This window comes from Orbicella faveolata, unplaced genomic scaffold, assembly GCF_042242905.1.
Source record: "Orbicella faveolata isolate gen_17 unplaced genomic scaffold, um_ofav_v1 contig_37, whole genome shotgun sequence".
Taxonomy (NCBI): domain Eukaryota; kingdom Metazoa; phylum Cnidaria; class Anthozoa; order Scleractinia; family Merulinidae; genus Orbicella; species Orbicella faveolata.
In genome coordinates, this window is record NW_028301566.1 from 972,501 (window position 1) to 990,839 (window position 18,339).

Sequence of the window (18,339 nt, forward strand, 5' to 3'; positions counted from 1 at the left end):
CTCGCTGCCGGACACAGAGTATTTTAAGAAACCTGTCTGGCTGCCAGACATGTAGCCACAGGATAACAAAAATGCACGTGTATCTATCATACTAATAAATATATACATTCCTGAGATATATACGAAGAAACTGCTAAAAAAAAAGGATAAAATTTAACTATCTAAGCTAATTACAACTAAGCAATCAACTCTAGAGAATAGAGATTGCAACGACACTCAACCTGGCGGAGCTTAATAATAAGTTCTTTGTCGAGCTTGGCAATGAAATTCTTGAGATCGGGTGCCTCCCTGATATGAGAATGTGGATTGTTCTAGAGTCGGTATGCAATATAAGAAAAATATGTGCACCTGAAACTGGTATTAGGGGCTGGTTGATTGAATCTGCTACCATTTCCATGAAGATTGTGGGCACAGTTTTTCAAACTGAACACGTTACTTATATAATTAGGATAACCTTTGAACATGAGTACTGGAGTTTGGACTAAGTACTTATGCTTAATGGTATCTAAGTTACACTGCAACAAGATCTTCTCTTAGCTAACAGACTTGGATAAATCATAAATAGTTCTGAGTATATAATAATTTGCATTTCCTAACTTATCTGACAGGGTCTGACTAATTGCAATCAGTAGAATTCTACTAGTGTGCTAATGCAAATGCTGCAATCTGATTGGCTTATCTACTCGTATACTATAAGCCATTAGTATAAATCTACTAGCGTTCTATCATGAATACCATTCACTGATTGGCTACCCTACTTACTATCTATTCTGTGATAGATAGTGAGTAGTGTAGTAGTGCGCCCTTCTTAACAAAATGATGGCCACTTCTTGGCGTTTTCGAAGTGTCTGTGAATAGGATTTTGAAGTTTTGAGCGATTAGTATATTTATACTAAAACAATTGGATTAATCTCTCTCAATTTCTATGCCTATACGTTTATATTGAAATCTCAAGCTCATAATCTAATTGTTTATTAGAGTGCAGTGGCTGTCAGTCATCCACGCAACGCAAGGTTTCTGTTGTTTTTCTGAAGTTTTGGAAGAAAGTTTAGATGTAAATGGATAATGAATTTGCTGAGAAGACTACAAGGAGGACATTAACGGTTTCCTAACTTTGAAAACTTGAAATTATTGAAAAAACTGGTGTGCGTGAGTAAACAATTGGAAATTTCCGATGACAATTCAATCCGTGCGATTTTATTGAAGAGTTAAGTAATGTCTAGAAAAATAATGGGAAACCTTTATTTGCATTAATTTCAGTTAGAACTCTACTAAAACAATTAGTTTATTCACACTCTATTTCTATGAGGTGATAGTTGATTCAGCCTATCACCTCATAAAAATCTCAACTCATAATCGTTAATTAGGAGAGAGTTACAATAGTCAAAATGGGGGAGAACATTAATACAAATTGAATAGGTTGTAAAACATTAATACAAATAGAATAGGTTGTAAAATTATGATCAACTTCCTGAGTAGAACAAGATGCAGCCAGTTTCCATTTTTGATGTTGTGTCCCATTAATGAATATTTTTTATCGTAGAATGGAAAGAGTTTTGAGTTGTTAAACTGTGATAAACACAAAACAATTATGAGGAAAAACAAAAAGGATCCAGCCACAGCTCGACCAGACATTACACACCAGGTGAGGCACTGTGCATGCTTTGTTTCTTCTTTGTTTCTCCATTTCAAGGTGGAGCTACACACAGTAAACACTGTGAGTGCAGTTCTATTAAATTGCATTGTAGGTTGAATTAATTATTTGGGTCATGTGTACTAAAGGCATCCACGGTCAAGTGTCGATCAATACCCAACCCCTAAGCAACCAAAATTGTCACTTATCCCCTTTTATGACTAGCTTCTTCACATATTCGTGAGTCAGTCAACACCTAGCTGTATATCAACTGACACTCAATGTGTCATTTGGGTGTCAATCAAGATGTTTTTATTTTTTTAGTTATTTTTATTGCAAAACAAGACAGACACTACTTACAATACCACTAACAATACGTTACTTATACTACTTACTATACAATACTTCCTTAGAGTACAATTGAAGGGGTGAGTGCAAAACCATGCTAAGTGACGATTTGGGTGAAAAAAAAAATTTTGCGAAAGGGCTTGAATTTTTGCATATGGTCTTCAATGTGATAGAAAAATGTGGTCCTGTATTTTTGTTGCTGGTTTTTGCTTCATTTATAAAGACACCGTTAGGAAAACCGAGTGGTTTTTCTGCATACACAATATCTCGAAAACGAAGCGAAGCTTAGCGGAAAAACTACGGGACATACCTAAACAAACATACCTAAACAAAATTGCATGCGAAATTTGGAGCGTTTTCGACAAAGTTCGCTTTTGATTAAAATACCTAGCGCCCTTTTCCCGCCGAGGTCTTCAAATAAACGAAGCCAGACCTTTGTTATGATAAACAGAGCCGATCCTTTGTTATAATAGCCAAGCCAAGCCTTTGTTATAAGTCGAAGTCTCGCCTCGGTTTATGATAAAAAAGGATCGGCCCGCCGCGTCCGCGAGGACTTTGATTTCGCTTAGAAAGCAGCAAAATGTCAATTTCACGCAACATATAAGCTCAAAAATGTTGATTTTAGGTCAAAAAAGGTTTAAATATTGATTTCACGTTAATGCGTGACAGCAAGGAGGTTGATTTCCCTTAGAAACGAGCAAAATGTCAATTTCACGCAACGTATAAGCTCAATGATGTTGATTTCAGGTCTAAATAGGTTAAAATGTTGATTTGACGTTAACGCGTGACGGCAAGGAGGTTGATTTCACTTAGAAACCAACAAAATGTCAATTTCACGCAGCGCATAAGCTCAATGATGTTGATTTCAGGTCTAAATAGGTTGAAATGTTGATTTCATGTTAACGCGTGACAGCAAGGATGTTGGTTTCACTTAGAAACCAGCAAAATGTCAATTTCACGCAGCGCATAAGCTCAATGATGTTAATTTCAGGTCTAAATAGGCTAAAATGTGGATTTCACGTTAACGCTTGACGGCAAGGATGCTAGTTTCACTTAGAAAACAGCAAAATGGTAATTTCACGAAACTTATAAGCTCAATGATGTTGATTTCACGTGAAAATGTGCTATAAATAGGGCTGGCAGATTAACAGATTAACCCTTCCCCGCAACGTACGGGTTTCCATACATCTGCATGTCCGCTGATCCGGGGATTGGGCCGAGCATGGGTAGAGTATAGACGTGTTTTTGCTAGCTCCGTTCAAAATTCGTATATGGAGGCCTCTACATGGCAGAAAAAGGAGAAAAGTTCAGACGAAAAACTCATGTAGAGAGAACTGGGCCAACTTGGAGAAGTGTATCCAACTCGTCGGAAGAAGAATCCCTTTCACCGTTGGAGAAGAAAGCCAAAGTCAAGTTGCACATGTCTGACACGGTGCAATCGAGCGAAGAAGACGAAACCGCCGCTGCCGTGGAGTTGGCTAATTCTGTAATGCCGAAGCTAGACCTTGTTCTGCAGAAGTTAGACAACATGGAAAAGAAATTGGACATCCTTGAGGGTTTTGTGAAAGTGGTCGATGGAAAGGTTAACAAGTTACAGGATAAAGCTGAGCAGTTTGAAAGCTTCAGCAGGGACGCCACAACAAAACTGAAGGTGTTAGATGAAGGAATGTCGTTCGCAAATACAGAGATAGAAAATTTAAAGAAGAAAGTAAAGCTTCTGGAACAAACTATCCAAGAAAATACAGTAAACACCGAAAACAAATTCAAGGGAAAGATCGAGGCCTTAAGAAACGAGAAGTTGTATATGGAGGTGTATCAAAGACGGGAAAACCTTCGCTTCTACGGCATTGCTGAATCTTTCCACCTCTCAGAAGAAAATGTCAAAGAGGTGTTAATTGGCTTTATACAGAAGGAACTTAACATCAGCGAGGCGGATTCTTTTGAGTATCAACGAGTACACCGCATTGGCAAGCGCGACCCATCGCAAGAAAAACCAAGACCAATAATCGCACGTTTTTTGCGATACTCCGACAGAGAGCGAGTCATGTCAAGTGCAAGAAAGCTGAAAGGAACTGGTTTCGGAATATCGCCAGACCTTCCGAAAGAAATTGTGGACCGCAGAAAGGAATTAATGCCTAAGTTCAAAAAAGCAAAAGAAGACGGAAAATCGGCGTTCTTCAAAAGATCAGAGCCGGACAAACTTTTTATTGAGGGTATACGAATCTTCTAATTTCTTTGGAACATAAACTCTCTATCTAGGTATTCATAACATGTAAGCCTCATTCACACTTGTTCTTAAAAATGGAGCTGCATGCGTGTCATCTAGTTAGCGCAATGCGTGCAAGACCTATTCCATTAGTAGCGCAATTAACAGCTTTTATCGCTGGCTACTGTTTTACATACATGTTCAATTGTAGTTGTAGGTGTTATAAATGTTTTTCTTTTGTTTCTTTTTCCTTTTCAATATTAATTAGTTTTACCTTTTTTTTGTTCAAGAGACATGCAAATTTTTTCATTAGCTCATCTACTAAAGATTACTATCTCATTCTCTGCAACTGCTCGCCTTTTCACTTAAATATGTCCTTAAAAAGTTACAAAACTTAATTTAAATTTTGGTATCCTATCCTTAAATGTTCGGGGGATAAGATCTTTTGATAAACGAAAAGCACTTTTTCATTGGTGTATGAAGGATAAAGCTGATATAATTTTTCTACAAGAGACCTACAGCACATCCGAGGTGGAAAACACCTGGAAATCCCAGTGGAGAGGAGACTTGTTTTTTTGTCATGGTTCTGAACACAGCAGAGGTGTCTTAACACTAGTCAAAGAAGGGCTTGACTGTAAATTTGAGGTATGTAAACAAGATAATCTAGGTCGGTATATCATTCTAAAAGGTCTTGTTCAAGGTCAATCTTTTTTATTTTTGAATATCTATGCGCCAAATAAGACCAACGAACAATGCATCTTTTACGACGAAATACAGAACGAATTCGACAAATTGGAAATTGACACTGATTGCAAAATAATAATAGGTGGTGACTTTAATGTTATCCGCGACCCAGATTTGGATGGATCGGGAGGATCTCCAAAATTGAAAGAATCGTCCAAAAAGATAGAAAATCTATGTTTTTCTCTTGACCTAATAGACATCTGGAGAATCAGAAACCCAAAATTAAAACGTTTCTCCTGGAGACAGAAAACTCCAATGATTCAACGGCGGTTAGATTATTGGTTGATATCAAATAATATACAGGAAGAGGTTGATAAGGTCGATATTATCCCTGCTATTAGATCTGACCATTCCGCCATTACATTGTACATTAATGGTATAGAGAACTCAACCTATGGACCGTCTTTTTGGAAATTCAATGCAAGTTTGTCAGAAGATAAAGAATATGTAGACCTAATTAGAAACAAAATCGGTGAATGGGTAGACGAAAGTAGAGAAATCGAAGACCCGCGGGTTACCTGGGATTATTTAAAATATAAAATACGCTATGAAACGATTGGTTATAGTAAGAAGAAAGCAAAAGAGAGAAGGTCAGAGCTGGTAAATTTGGAAATTAGATTAAAAGAGTGTCAGCGAAAATGTGACGAACACCCAAGTGCTGAAAATCTCTGCGATTTAGAAGTTCTCAAATCAGAATACGAACGCCATTATGATTATATAACACAAGGAGCAATCATAAGATCTCGGGTGAGTTGGTATGAAGAGGGCGAAAAGAATAGCAAGTATTTTTTAAATTTAGAAAGTGCTAAAAAGAAAAAGACATGTATACGGAAATTATCCGTGGATAATGATTCATATATAACAGACCCAAAAGAAATAATGAAAGAGATTCATGATTTCTATGAAAAACTCTATGATAGAGACTCGTATAATTTAGGTGAGAATTCAATTGATCGTTTCCTTAATGAAGTGGATACTAAAAAATTGTCTGATGAAGAGATAATGACTTTAGATAAACAACTTACTAGATCCGAACTGTACGAAGCATTGAAGTCATTTCCGAAAAACAAAACACCTGGAAGTGACGGTTTAACTGTGGAATTTTACTTGGCGTTCTGGCACGTGGTTGCAAAGTATCTCGAAAAGTCTCTAAACTTCTCTCACCAACACGGGCAACTATCAACTTCGCAAAAGCAGGCAATGATTACCCTATTGGAGAAAAAAGATAAAGATAGACGATTTATAAAGAACTGGCGACCTATCTCACTGATCAACGTAGATGTTAAAATTGCATCCAAAGCGTTTGCTAGAAGGCTGGAGCCAATCCTGCCAGAACTTATTCACCATAATCAAAATGGTTTTATCAAAGGAAGGTCTACATTTGATGCAGTTAGAACAATCGATGATTTACTTGAATTGGCAAAACTCACAAATACAACAGGTATTCTAATGGCAATTGACTTTGAAAAGGCATTTGATTCTCTGGACCATACATATCTATTTAAAGTATTGGAAAAATTCAATTTTGGACCGTATTTTTTACAATGGGTAAAAACATTTTATACAAACATATCCAGCTGTATCTTAAATAACGGCTTTACTACAGATCTTTTCTGTATCCATCGTGGTGTACGACAAGGTGACCCTCTATCACCTTTATTATTCATCTTAGCTTTGGAAGTTCTCGCATGTCAAATCAGGCAGGATAAAACCATACAAGGAATAATGGTCAAAAACGTGGAGATCAAACTCACGCTTTTTGCAGATGACATGACTTGTTTTCTAAAAGACATAAATGCATATTCGCGACTTTGTACAACTTTAAAGGTTTTTTCATTGCATTCTGGTCTCCGAATTAACGACGATAAAACAGAAGTTTTTGGTATCGGCCCACATAAACTAGTACAAAATGACTTTACTCACAAAGTGCGAAAATCAATCAAGATATTAGGTACCGTTTTTGACTATCACAAACCATCACGAGACAAAGCAAACTTCGACTCAATATTCAAATCTATTAAAAAAACGCTGAGTATGTGGAAGTGGAGGGGTCTTACCCTGATTGGTAAGATTCAAATAGTTAAGACCTTCATTATTCCAAAATTTTTGAGTAAAGCGACTGCAATCTCAATATCAAACGATCTTGTCAAGGAGATAAACAGACTGATTTTCGGTTTCATTTGGAAAGGTAACGATAAAATTAAACGGACCGCGCTTATCAATGATATTGAAAATGGAGGACTAAAAATGCTTGATATTGAATCCATGATATCGGCTCAAAGAGTGATGATCTTAAAAAAGTATCTAGGAGAGAGCAACAGCACTTGGAAAACTATTTTAGATGATTTCTTTTTTGGAAATATAGGTGGAAAACTCATCCTGTTCTGTGATTTTGAAACTAGTAAACTACCGGTTCATCTTCCAATATTCTACAAAGAGTGTCTAGAGGCATTTCGTAATTTAAAGAAATCCAAGGTAGCCACCTATGAGGATGTTGTAGACCAAATTATTTGGAATAATAGGAATATTGTGATACATGGAAAATCTCTTTTTGAAAAACATTTGTTTACTAAAGGAATTGTTAAAATTGGTGACTTGTTATCCGATACGGGTAAATTTCTTGAAAGCCCTAAAGTGTTGGAAGCGAATCTATCTCCAATCCAGTACTTCAAATTAATAGGAATTGTAGATGCCATACCAAAAGAATGGAGATTAATTATCAAAGAATCACATATTCAACATCAGCAACTATATCCTCAACAGCATTTGGATACAGTGTATATTTATATCGACGAAACCAAATCGGATCTGTTAAAAGCCTCTTCAAAACTTTTGTATAAAGGATTTAAAACAAAGAAACAAACTCCTCCAACTGCCAAAAGGAAGTTGAAGGACAAATATCCAGAGGTTATAGAAGACTGGAAAAAAATTTATTCTTTACCATTCACTGTCACACTTGAAACAAAAATTAGAGAGTTCCAATATAAATTATTAAACGATATAATTTTCACAAATGAGAGGTTATTCCGTTTTAAAATGATTGAATCACCAATGTGCACCTTTTGTTTGAAAGAGGTCGAGTCCCTCGAACATTTGCTCTTTTATTGTGATACAACAAAAGACTTCTGGCGGGCTTTTTCTTCTTGGCTTTCAAACCAGAATGTATCTTTGGACACTTTGACATTTGAAAATATATTGTTTGGAGTGTTCAACAACAACGAAGACTTTATTATCCTGAATCACTTGATACTGCTAGGAAAGTTTTTTATTTATAAATGTAAATTAAATAAAATTAAACCAACATTAACAATATTTTTAGCAAAGACAAAAACCGTTTATTACATTGAAAAAAAAATAGCTACCAAAAATAACCAACTTTATAAACATTACAAAAAGTGGGAAAAACTAATGCCATCTCTTAATAATAGTTGAGCTTAATTTGTAATTTCTCCTTCTCAGCATGTCACTAACTTACTTTCTTTTTTTTTTTTTTTTTTTCTGTATTTGGGTAGCTGCACTATTGTAAACAACGCATTGTATATTCTTTAGGTATAATTAGGCTACGATTAGTAATTATAATTTGTTGTATGTAATCTATTGTAGTTATGACGTATTGTAAGTATTGTAACTAGTGTTATGTCTTGTGTTGTATTGTATGTATTATAACCCAAAATGTTGAAAAAAAATAAAAATTACAAAAAAAAAAAAAATGTCCGCTGATCCCAGAAGCTCAAAACACTACAAATCATGCCGATTTGAAATAAAATCAACGCAACCTGGATCACAGATCTATGTTACAATCGATTGCTACTTGTTGGCCATTCTTATGTTTAAACAATCTAGTTACCAGTTCGAGAAACGTCCGCAGAACATGATGGCAATGCATGCCGGGAAGGGTCTTTACACCTCGTGCGCGGGAAAACATGGCAGGCGATACAAGACAAATTTTATAAGTCTCAAACCAGTTCTCACTTTCCAAACTTTGACGCTAGCAACGCTTGGCAAATGGGCCACAACTCACCAGAGGGTATTTTTCTTGGGCAAGAACTGCTCTTGGACTTTGCTGCCTGGCTCGATCTGACTTCGAACGCCAATAACACGATTACGGTATATCAGCTGCCTTCGAAGTTTCAGAACACATTTTGATTCTTTAAAACGTGCTGATGACTTACGGGTTTATCGAGACTTTACGATGCCTCTCAACCACCAGGCAGGCATACAAGGTACTTTAAAACAATGCTTAAGATATTAGTTGACAGAGCTCTAATGCGGCACATCTCTTTTTTGTTCGATGAATTTCATTTGACGCTCGATCGAAAACAATCTGTTCCCAGATTTCCGCTCTATATATGCGGTGAGATTTGATTTTGACTTCATACACTATAAACAGTCTGCCTGTTTGCTGTTCAACAAATAAACTCCTAAAGACATGGCTAGGAAAAGCCAAGTATTTTTGCATATGTTATAACTCAAAAATGAAGCAAAAACCAGCGACAAAAATACAGGGCCGCGTTTTTCTATGACATTGAAGACCACATGCAAAAATTCAAGCCCTTTCGCGAAAATTTTTTTTTTCACCCAAATCGTCACTTAGCATGGTTTTACACTCACGCCTTCAATTCTTACACTACGTTTTACAGTTTGTTTTTTTTTGTTTTTTTTTACACACCTATGTACCTAGCAAATTACAATGCAGAACGGGTTTCCACTTAGCCTCTAGCATCTTGCTATTATTGTACTTAGCAGCAATGTGACATTCAGTTTCATATTTTCTTTTCACTAATTCCTTAAAGGTAGAGAAAAAAGGAAGACTGTTATTCCTACAGCAGTTCCATAAATGTAGCTTACCTAAAACAATTAAGTAGTTAAACAGAGAGCATTTAGTATCTGTGACACAAACTAAAATAGTCTTTAAGGACAGTGTCTACTTTTGTTATTGCACACACATTCTGCACATCATGCAAGCCATGGTTTAGCTCCATGTGCACGCTGGGGCTGACATTGACGCAATCAACTACGCTATCACATACACGACTAAAATGAAAGCAAAATTTTCCTACTGTGACCAAATCAAGTTTAATGAACCTGTACTTAAACCAGGAACACCAGAATGACAGCATATCGCTAACCACGAACTGTTTACCTCTTCCACCTGAAAACCTAGCTATTATTTATCAAAAATTATACTGAAATCCAACTGTAAACATGTACCTGCAGATGGCATAGTGCGTGCGCGAAACAAGTGCAAGATACGCAAATGTCTCACTTACTGGGGAGGTGACAGGAAAAAATGTAACGGCACAATAAAAGTTTTCAAAAAAGATCAATAACTTTAAAAAACGCGTGGTTACCCCTACATTTTATGTTATGAAATGGAAGTGACAAGTCTATTCAACACGTGATTAGCTTCTGGTTGTGAGCAAAAGGTATTTAGACTGTATTTTAGCTGAGCCAGAGGAAGGCTGTCAGACACGTTAAAAGCGCTTTTGCAACGATTTTGTCATTAACAACATATCAAAAATGTTTTTTTTTTGTCACCATTTGCCATGTAGTTTAAAGATCTTTTAAATGTGTTTGCTTTTCTGTATGTAAAGGCGAATTCTATGGAAATCTGTGAAGAAATATCCTTTCCTTCTTTTTTCAGGAAAATGCTGATGTCAGCATTTTTGTTGAGATTCAAGGCTAATTATCTCGAAAAAATGCGTGGCTACCCCCATTTTTCTTTGTGGATTCCAATAGCCCTTGCAAAGATCTACTTTTTCCACGTGGTCCTTACCTGGTGCAAAAACCTTTGTATGAAGTGGGCACCATCCTTAACTCAAGTTTCCTTTGTTTTTTGGCTGTAGCAAACCAATAAGATTCAAATTCTTTGCAAAATGCACGTGAGTAAACACAGTAAAGAAAAAATGATCAATTGTTTCCACATCAGTATTGCAAAAAGTGCAAAGATTGCTTTGTATTAAACCTATCTTAGCTAAGTGGGAATTTGTTAACAAAATGTCATTCAGTATTTTAACTGTTTCACAGATACAGGACCTTATTAATGAGAAGGCCTTTTTTGTTTCCACATCATCAATAGAGAACTTAGATTTCAACTTTGTGAAGCCTCTGGACTCTGTCAAGATGTTGATAGAGTGTCAACCTAGGGCTGAGTGAGTATCGATCCAGATGTCAATCACGTGTTGTTCAAGATATCGATCAAGTGTTGATTGGAGGTTGATCAAGGGTATCAATCAACACTTGACTGTAGATGCCTTAAGTACACATGATCCAATTGTTTTGAATTTGGAATTCTCTTCTCTATCCCACATATCTCTTGTTACACTGGTTTTGAAGTAGAAGTGAGTAATAAGATGTAATACATGTATTCTATCACAGGGACAGACCTTCCCATTAGCACTAGGTATTAATCTACAGTAATTCCTGATCTGGTTTACACTACTTGGTCTTGGTATTATTAGAGTCTGCTGATGTTACTGGACAGTCCACTGAATAAAGCAGGACTTCTACAAGTGTATATTCACACAGAAAGGAACGTTCTAATAGAGATAAACCCTCACACTAGAATTCCAAGAACATTTGACCGGTTTTGTGGACTGATGGGTAGGTAACAGCAAATATAGCTTCCATTTCTACTGATATGCTTTAGAAGTCAAAATATAAGATGTCACAGCTTTAATGCTAGATTTTTAAGGTTACTCTAAACCTTTGCTTGTGCCCTCCAGAGAAAAATGTGTATGTGCACTGTTTTCAAGGAAACCTCCACAAACTATATATCAATGGAAAGGTTATGAAATGTAGAATTCAATAACATTATATTCTGTTTTGCTGATTGCTTTCCTACGGTGACAGAAGCCGTTAACGCCAAAAGGACCGACTGAAATTCTGGCGCATTGATTGGGTATCAAATAAGATTGTTGATGCAAAATAACTCTGCAGTGTTAATCACAATCAATCTCTCAAAGAGTGTCAGCATTTTCTTTCATTTTATTGCTTATCTTTTTACAGATCTATCAAATTCCATTATCGAAAAATTCCCATAAGATGTTGTGTTAGAGGCCACCACGAGAAAAGTTTTCAAAGTAAAAGAATTTGCTGACACACTTTTGTTCCTAATGTATCAGTGAAATATGTTCAGGCCAAATTTCACGGAGAACCATCAATTCTACATATCCTATTAACTTATTTAACGAAAAGCGATTCTCTTGAAAACAAGTGCAGGTTTTCTCTTCTAAAGATTTATAAACTCGTCACACCTTCCTAGAGGGATATGTCAACTCGCATTAGTTAGTGGGAATGGTCTTCTTTATTAACTTCTCTATTTCTTTTCATTTAAGTTCAGTTGCTACACAAGCTTAGTATTCATGCTTCTGATGGTCCTCAAAAGTTACTCAAGGTATTTACTGATCTAGAAAACTTTTTTATTTGAAGAGCGAAGGCTTTTGTATTAATTTTGCTCTATTGAACGAAGTGTGTTAACTGGATTGTCGGGACAAAGTGCACAAGGTGTTTAGTCCTTGTCTGTGTTCAGCTGTCTGTGCGTCTTGCATGTGACACTGGACACATGCACACACCCATAATATACAATCCTAGAATAAAGCGAGCGCCATAGTCCAGCTAAGATCTTTAGCAGACTAGCTGGTTCCCTTGTCTCACACAGCACATTAGTAAGATATCAAACATGAAAGACTGTGCTTGACCACATTTCCAAACACCAACAAGAGAGTTGAAATGTAGTGAAGTATTTTTGATGAACTTCAAGATGTTTGGAAATGTGACCAAGTAATGTCTTGAGTGATTGAAATGGAAATGAAGGAGAAAGTGAAGAAATAAAATTGAGAATATAAGAAGTCACAAATACATTTTAATTTATACAACACATGTGCTAACAAGAAAGAAAGGGAGTGTTTGCATAGTTTCCTCTTATCATGCTGCAACACCCTAAGCTTCAATCAAGCAACCATGAGCCACCATTAACCACAATACCTTTGACATTGGCACATATGGTTATGTGCTTTTGTAGGACAATTTTTCTCAAAAGAGACGTGTACATTGAAGTACTCTGCATGTATCATGTAGAAGGTCACATGTAACTGTTAATAACAGACATGCACTGTTATTATTAGGGGTTATTCAGTCACATAATTTATTTCATACATTTTAATACTAGGGATGTATCAATTGAAAGGCAGCATGTTGAGTTGTGTTAGTGACAGAAGTTTTGTGCTGTAAGACAAAGTCACATTCTAAACATTACAATACTACTAAACCTGTATCAATTGAAAGACAACTTGTAGCTGTTCGTAACAGCAGAGTGTTGTCTTATTATCAGGTGATAAAGAATCCAGTGACTGATCATTTACCAACGGGCTGTAAGAAAATTGGTAGGTCACTGTTTCTGCTGTTTGAGTAATATTACTGTATTTAGTACATGGAACTTTCTAAATGAAACTTCGCTGTTTTTTTTTTTTTTTTTTTTTTTTTTTTTTTTTTTCGTGTAATGGATTGATTTGTTTCATAGTTTAAACTTAAAAGAGTTGATGCCAATCAACTGGTCTTCTCTCTAGGTATGAATTTGAGTTGCATGTTAAGTCAACTGGACGTGTTTTTTTCAACTACCAAAGGAATTCCCTCTCTGAGTTCTTGTGATTATACATGTACATATAGTTAAGTGATGACATTAAATGAGTCCTGGTACAAAACCTTTCATATGAAAATGAGCCTTACTCACTTGGTTATTTTCATCTAAATCAAACTACATTTCACTCAAGAAACAAGGGCTTAAGTCAACTTAGTCCACCATATTTGATTGGATTGTTGGGATGAAGTGCACATTATTCCTTGTCTGTGTTCAGCTGTCTGTGCATCTTGCATGTGACACTGGACACATGCACACGCCTGTATACAGTCCTAGAATAAAGTGAGCGTCATAGTCCAGTTAAGATCTTTAGCAGACTAGCTGGTTCCCTTGTCTCACACAGCGCATTATAATAGAAGATACCAAGTTTTGTGTAAGTTTATTCATGTTTGCAAAGCCATGATGATATTGTTATAATACATGAATATGTTATGCTTGGCAGAGATATGTAATAGATGTTAGTCAATGACACAAGCTACATGCACTTTAAAAACAAATTCTGCCAATCAGTCAGAGAGTTGACCACTTGGCTTCTGGACACACCTAGCCTGGATCATTTTTTGATATTTTAGTTATAACGTTTCATGTATCAATGTTTTTAATGGAATTTAAACACTTTTTTTCTAGGAACATCTTTCCATTCTGAAAAACTAACTAAGTTAAAGGATGTTATTCCAAAAGATGAGCCTATTGTTTTTGTTGTTGGAGCCATGGCCCACGGCTCGGTAAGCTTCCTATGTAACATTTATTTACCTTTGTTGCTTACTTACAACGTACTATCTGGGAAAAAACATATGACAGTGGCTTTGTTCAGTTTCCAGCAGATCTATAATGAAGACAGTGTTCCTCTGATTGAAATTCAAAAGCGGATATAAAGACTTTGATGTGCTATATTATTGCCAGGCCGGGCATGCACATTTAAACCAGAGTTATTTAGCAAACCTCAGTGTAAAATTCAGTACATTTGAAGTGTTCCAAGAATGTTATTGCACAACTGACAGAGAGGATTTTTCTGCATGCAACAGAATGGTTGTGTTTCCCGTGATTTTCAGATGGACCAATTCTCCCATGGACCATGGACGCTGTTCACAGCGTCTTGCTAAGAGATAAAATATCGTTTTTTAAAAGTGCTTTGTAATACTCAGATTCACAAACTTGTTTCCTTAGTTTATAATAAGCAAGTTTTGAATTTTCTTATGCAAACTAATCCAGAGTTGTTTTTCTTGTTCAGATTGATGTACCGTACGTGGAAGAAACTGTGGCGATCAGTGAATACCCCTTATCAGGAGCTCTAACCTGTGCCAAAATCTGCGGCGCGTTTGAAGAGGCATGGGGAATTTTATGAACTTATCTACTAGATCATCATTTGCACCTGTGTGGGGTATTTTTATAGAAGCAGAACAACTCTAGTTAGTGTTGTGTTCAGTAGGTTACGTCCAGTACAGCAGCTATACAAAAGCCAAAAACAATGTCACAGATAACAATCCAGGATAAAACAATGCACCATGGGTGAAATGTCAACTTGTAGTGTTTTACCAATACGCTGATACTGATATAACAATAGATTGGCAATAAGAGACCTGCCTATCAATCACGTCTCCTGGCTATCAATCACGTCTCCTGGCTATCAATCATCGTCTCCTGGCTATCAATCACGTCTCCTGCCTATCAATCACGTCTCCTGGCTATCAATCACGTCTCCTGGCTATCAATCACGTCTCCTGCCTATCAATCACGTCTCCTGGCTATCAATCACGTCTCCTGCCTATCAATCACGTCTCCTGCCTATCAATCACGTCTCCTGGCTATCAATCACGTCTCCTGCCTATCAATCACGTCTCCTGGCTATCAATCACGTCTCCTGGCTATCAATCATCGTCTCCTGGCTATCAATCACGTCTCCTGGCTATCAATCACGTCTCCTGGCTATCAATCACGTCTCCTGCCTATCAATCACGTCTCCTGCCTATCAATCACGTCTCCTGGCTATCAATCACGTCTCCTGGCTATCAATCACGTCTCCTGCCTATCAATCACGTCTCCTGGCTATCAATCACGTCTCCTGGCTATCAATCACGTCTCCTGGCTATCAATCATCGTCTCCTTGATGCTTCTGTCCGAAACATGTTATCCAAAGAGCGATATGTTTTAAAGTGCACTTGTTTACTCGCGCAGCGCAGCAAACAAGAGTAGTTAGTTTTCCTATTGCCAAATTATACAGTTTTGTGCATAACTGATGCTCCGTTTCAAGCGTGACGTCCAAAGACGTAATGCTTGATTTTACGAGCACAATCCGTCTAACCCTAGCGCTGTTCACATTTCTTGTTTTTGAACTCCTTTAGACGGAAAACTTACTTCCTTGTAAATTGTAATGTGATTTTCGGTAATAGAGGTACTTTGCAATAAATAGGCCAATTTGTCAAACGTATGTTCGAAAATAGCGAAAATAATCTTTGAATATTGTTATGTTTTCGTTTCTCCCTATATTTACACAATGTATTTTGTGTCCCCAAATTAATATGGGATTTCCCAAGGTTACAAGGCATTGACACGTTAATAAAGTTTCTATCTATTCTATTTATTTATTATTGATTGCAGGGCTCAAAAATAATTTTCGGACCGTAGCCGGTCATGTTGACCGGCCAAAGTAATTTTGGCTCGGTCACGTCTCGTTTCTGACCGGTCAAGATATTTAAAAAAAAAATTCAAGTAATGTTTGTCTGATTAAACCCACAAATATAATTTGTTTTTCCAGTCGTTGCTACACCGTTTAAAATTGGCTTAATACAAAGAAAAGCTTAAAACCTAACCAAAGATAGCCTTGGGATGGCCAGGTAGCTCAATAAAGTGGCACGCTGTCAGTGGAATTCATGCCACCTGCCAAAGAAAACGTATTGAACGGATGCATGTTTGATGAAATTTTTCGATCGGTACATTGAATTCCATGAGCTGTTGTTTTGATTTTCTACAAAGTAGTTTCTGCCACCAAAACGTCAATGAAACCAAACATGCGTCAGCTGATCCTAATTTTGGGCTTCAGAAATAACTTGAGAAAGAAATATAGCCGAAGAAGAAGTTTTTGTTTCCTCGATTCTCACCCGTGCAAACCATGTGTGCAAAAGCACAACAAATCATCGCGTTGCAACGAACACGGCTACAGTTACACAAGTGCTGGGAAGTTTCTCAATGATGTGACTAGAATTAAGTTCTAAAGTGTAAGCAATAAAAATCTAAACTCTGTTTAAGTCATATTTTAGAGAGAGTTTTCGCTCACGAAGAACTAATGACCATCATTCGGTAGATTTTACCTCTGATGGATTTGGTCACGTGCTAAGCAACAAGTTGAGAGTGTCTCAAATTTCATTCATGAACAAATAACTTTACTGATACAGATACTGATAAGGCCTTCGGCTTTTTTTCGTTGGTACATAATTATTTTCGTCCGTTTTGTAACAGTAACTTTTATCAGTTGGTTCTAAATTAGGTACTGGGTTCGTGGTCAATGTTACATTTACGGCTTGATGGAAACGAAGCAGACTGCAAAATGTGTGTTTTGATGCCCCGGAGTCCCATAGTGTTTAAGTTGGAAACAACTTGAAAATCGAGCGAAAAGTTTTGTTTTAACTTGTTCGTCTACTTTTGTGCAGTGAAAGTGAAAAAACGACAAAATTATCTTGACATCTGTAGGGCAATGCCTTTGAAATGTACGCCAACGAAGAGAGGTGTTCTGTGACAAAAATGTGGGACAGCCGGTTGAGGAAATCTAAAGCGTCTCGAAAAGCTGAATCTGATTGGATTCCCTTTAGCGTACGGAAAACCTCTGCTGTTTGAAAGGCTGAATAGTTTTGAATTCTGAATTGAAACCTCTGCCGTCCTAACAGATGAAATTTTTTTTCGAACGGATAACAGCAGTTGTCCGAATGCTTGAATATTTTTCTGAACGGACAAACCCAGCCGTTCGAATGGCATTCCTATCGATCTTGAACGCATGACTAACAGCAAGCGAACGGTTTTTAGCCGTTCGAACAGATACCCGTTGGTATATGTTTTCGTGTGAGAGGTCATTGTAAAAAAGAGATTAAAAATCTAAGATTCACAGTCGAGGATTTGATTGTTCATTCAAGAATGAACAACGTGACCGTCTCAACATGACCGGCGAGTGAAGTTTTTGGCCGGTCAAGTGACCATTCTGGCCGGACACTGACCGTTGACCGGCCGTTATTTTGAGCCCTGGATTGGATGGAAAACTCGAGGAGCAGCGGTAGCGCAGAAGACCCAATGTGTCCTGGGTTTGAATCTTGAATTGCTGCTTCGTGTCCTTGCTTAGGGTTCCTCCCTCCACCCTCAAAATTATAATTCGGTCACAAAGTACGATCACTTAAAACGAGTTCCGTGAATCGTGCGACAAGGGTAATTTGCAGAATGCCGAATGCACTGTTTGCTTGCTTGTTCACTTAATCTGAAGCGATTGAAAACGCTACCTTCTGGATCGGGGTGAGATGCAGTGCCAAGGGAATTTCAAAATAGGTTGACGAAAAGAAGAAATAAATTTGCTTGCAGCAAAATTTCCTCCTCGACGTCCGCCATATTGTTTGCTGCGATTTTCCCGCGAGCACAACGCGCATGTAATTTTGACAGTTCCGCTGTCCGAAATGTATGCAACAGTCGGCTCTGCGATCGCTTGCGATCGTCTGCAATTATATGGAAACAACTCTCTTTGCGATCGTCTGCGATCTGCGATTTGCGATCCGCGATCGTCTGCGATCGTCT

At 37.2% G+C, this 18,339-nt stretch overlaps 2 protein-coding genes across 2 annotated transcripts in view; both read left to right on the forward strand.

Moving 5' to 3' along the window:
* LOC110067834 (ribosomal RNA small subunit methyltransferase NEP1-like) overlaps window positions 1–16,146 on the forward strand; it is a 16,869-nt gene extending 723 nt beyond the window's left edge. Inside the window, exons 2-7 of the mRNA XM_089275651.1 lie at window positions 1,544–1,645; window positions 11,393–11,534; window positions 12,269–12,327; window positions 13,264–13,315; window positions 14,197–14,294; window positions 14,801–16,146. Coding sequence (XP_089131777.1) covers window positions 1,544–1,645; window positions 11,393–11,534; window positions 12,269–12,327; window positions 13,264–13,315; window positions 14,197–14,294; window positions 14,801–14,914 — 567 coding nt within the window. The 3' untranslated portion in view covers window positions 14,915–16,146. The remainder of the gene's footprint in view (window positions 1–1,543; window positions 1,646–11,392; window positions 11,535–12,268; window positions 12,328–13,263; window positions 13,316–14,196; window positions 14,295–14,800) is intronic.
* LOC149101558 (uncharacterized) lies at window positions 2,896–4,536 on the forward strand. The gene has a single exon (XM_089275648.1). It carries the CDS (start codon window positions 3,267–3,269, stop codon window positions 4,209–4,211), a length of 945 nt encoding a protein of 314 aa, XP_089131774.1. The 5' UTR covers window positions 2,896–3,266; the 3' UTR covers window positions 4,212–4,536.
* Window positions 16,147–18,339: the final 2,193 nt, after the last annotated feature.

What these genes read in the sequence shown, in the direction of transcription:
- LOC149101558 (XM_089275648.1), top strand. Translation starts at nt 3,267, where the DNA reads ATGGCAGAAAAAGGAGAAAAGTTCAGACGAAAAACTCATGTAGAGAGA.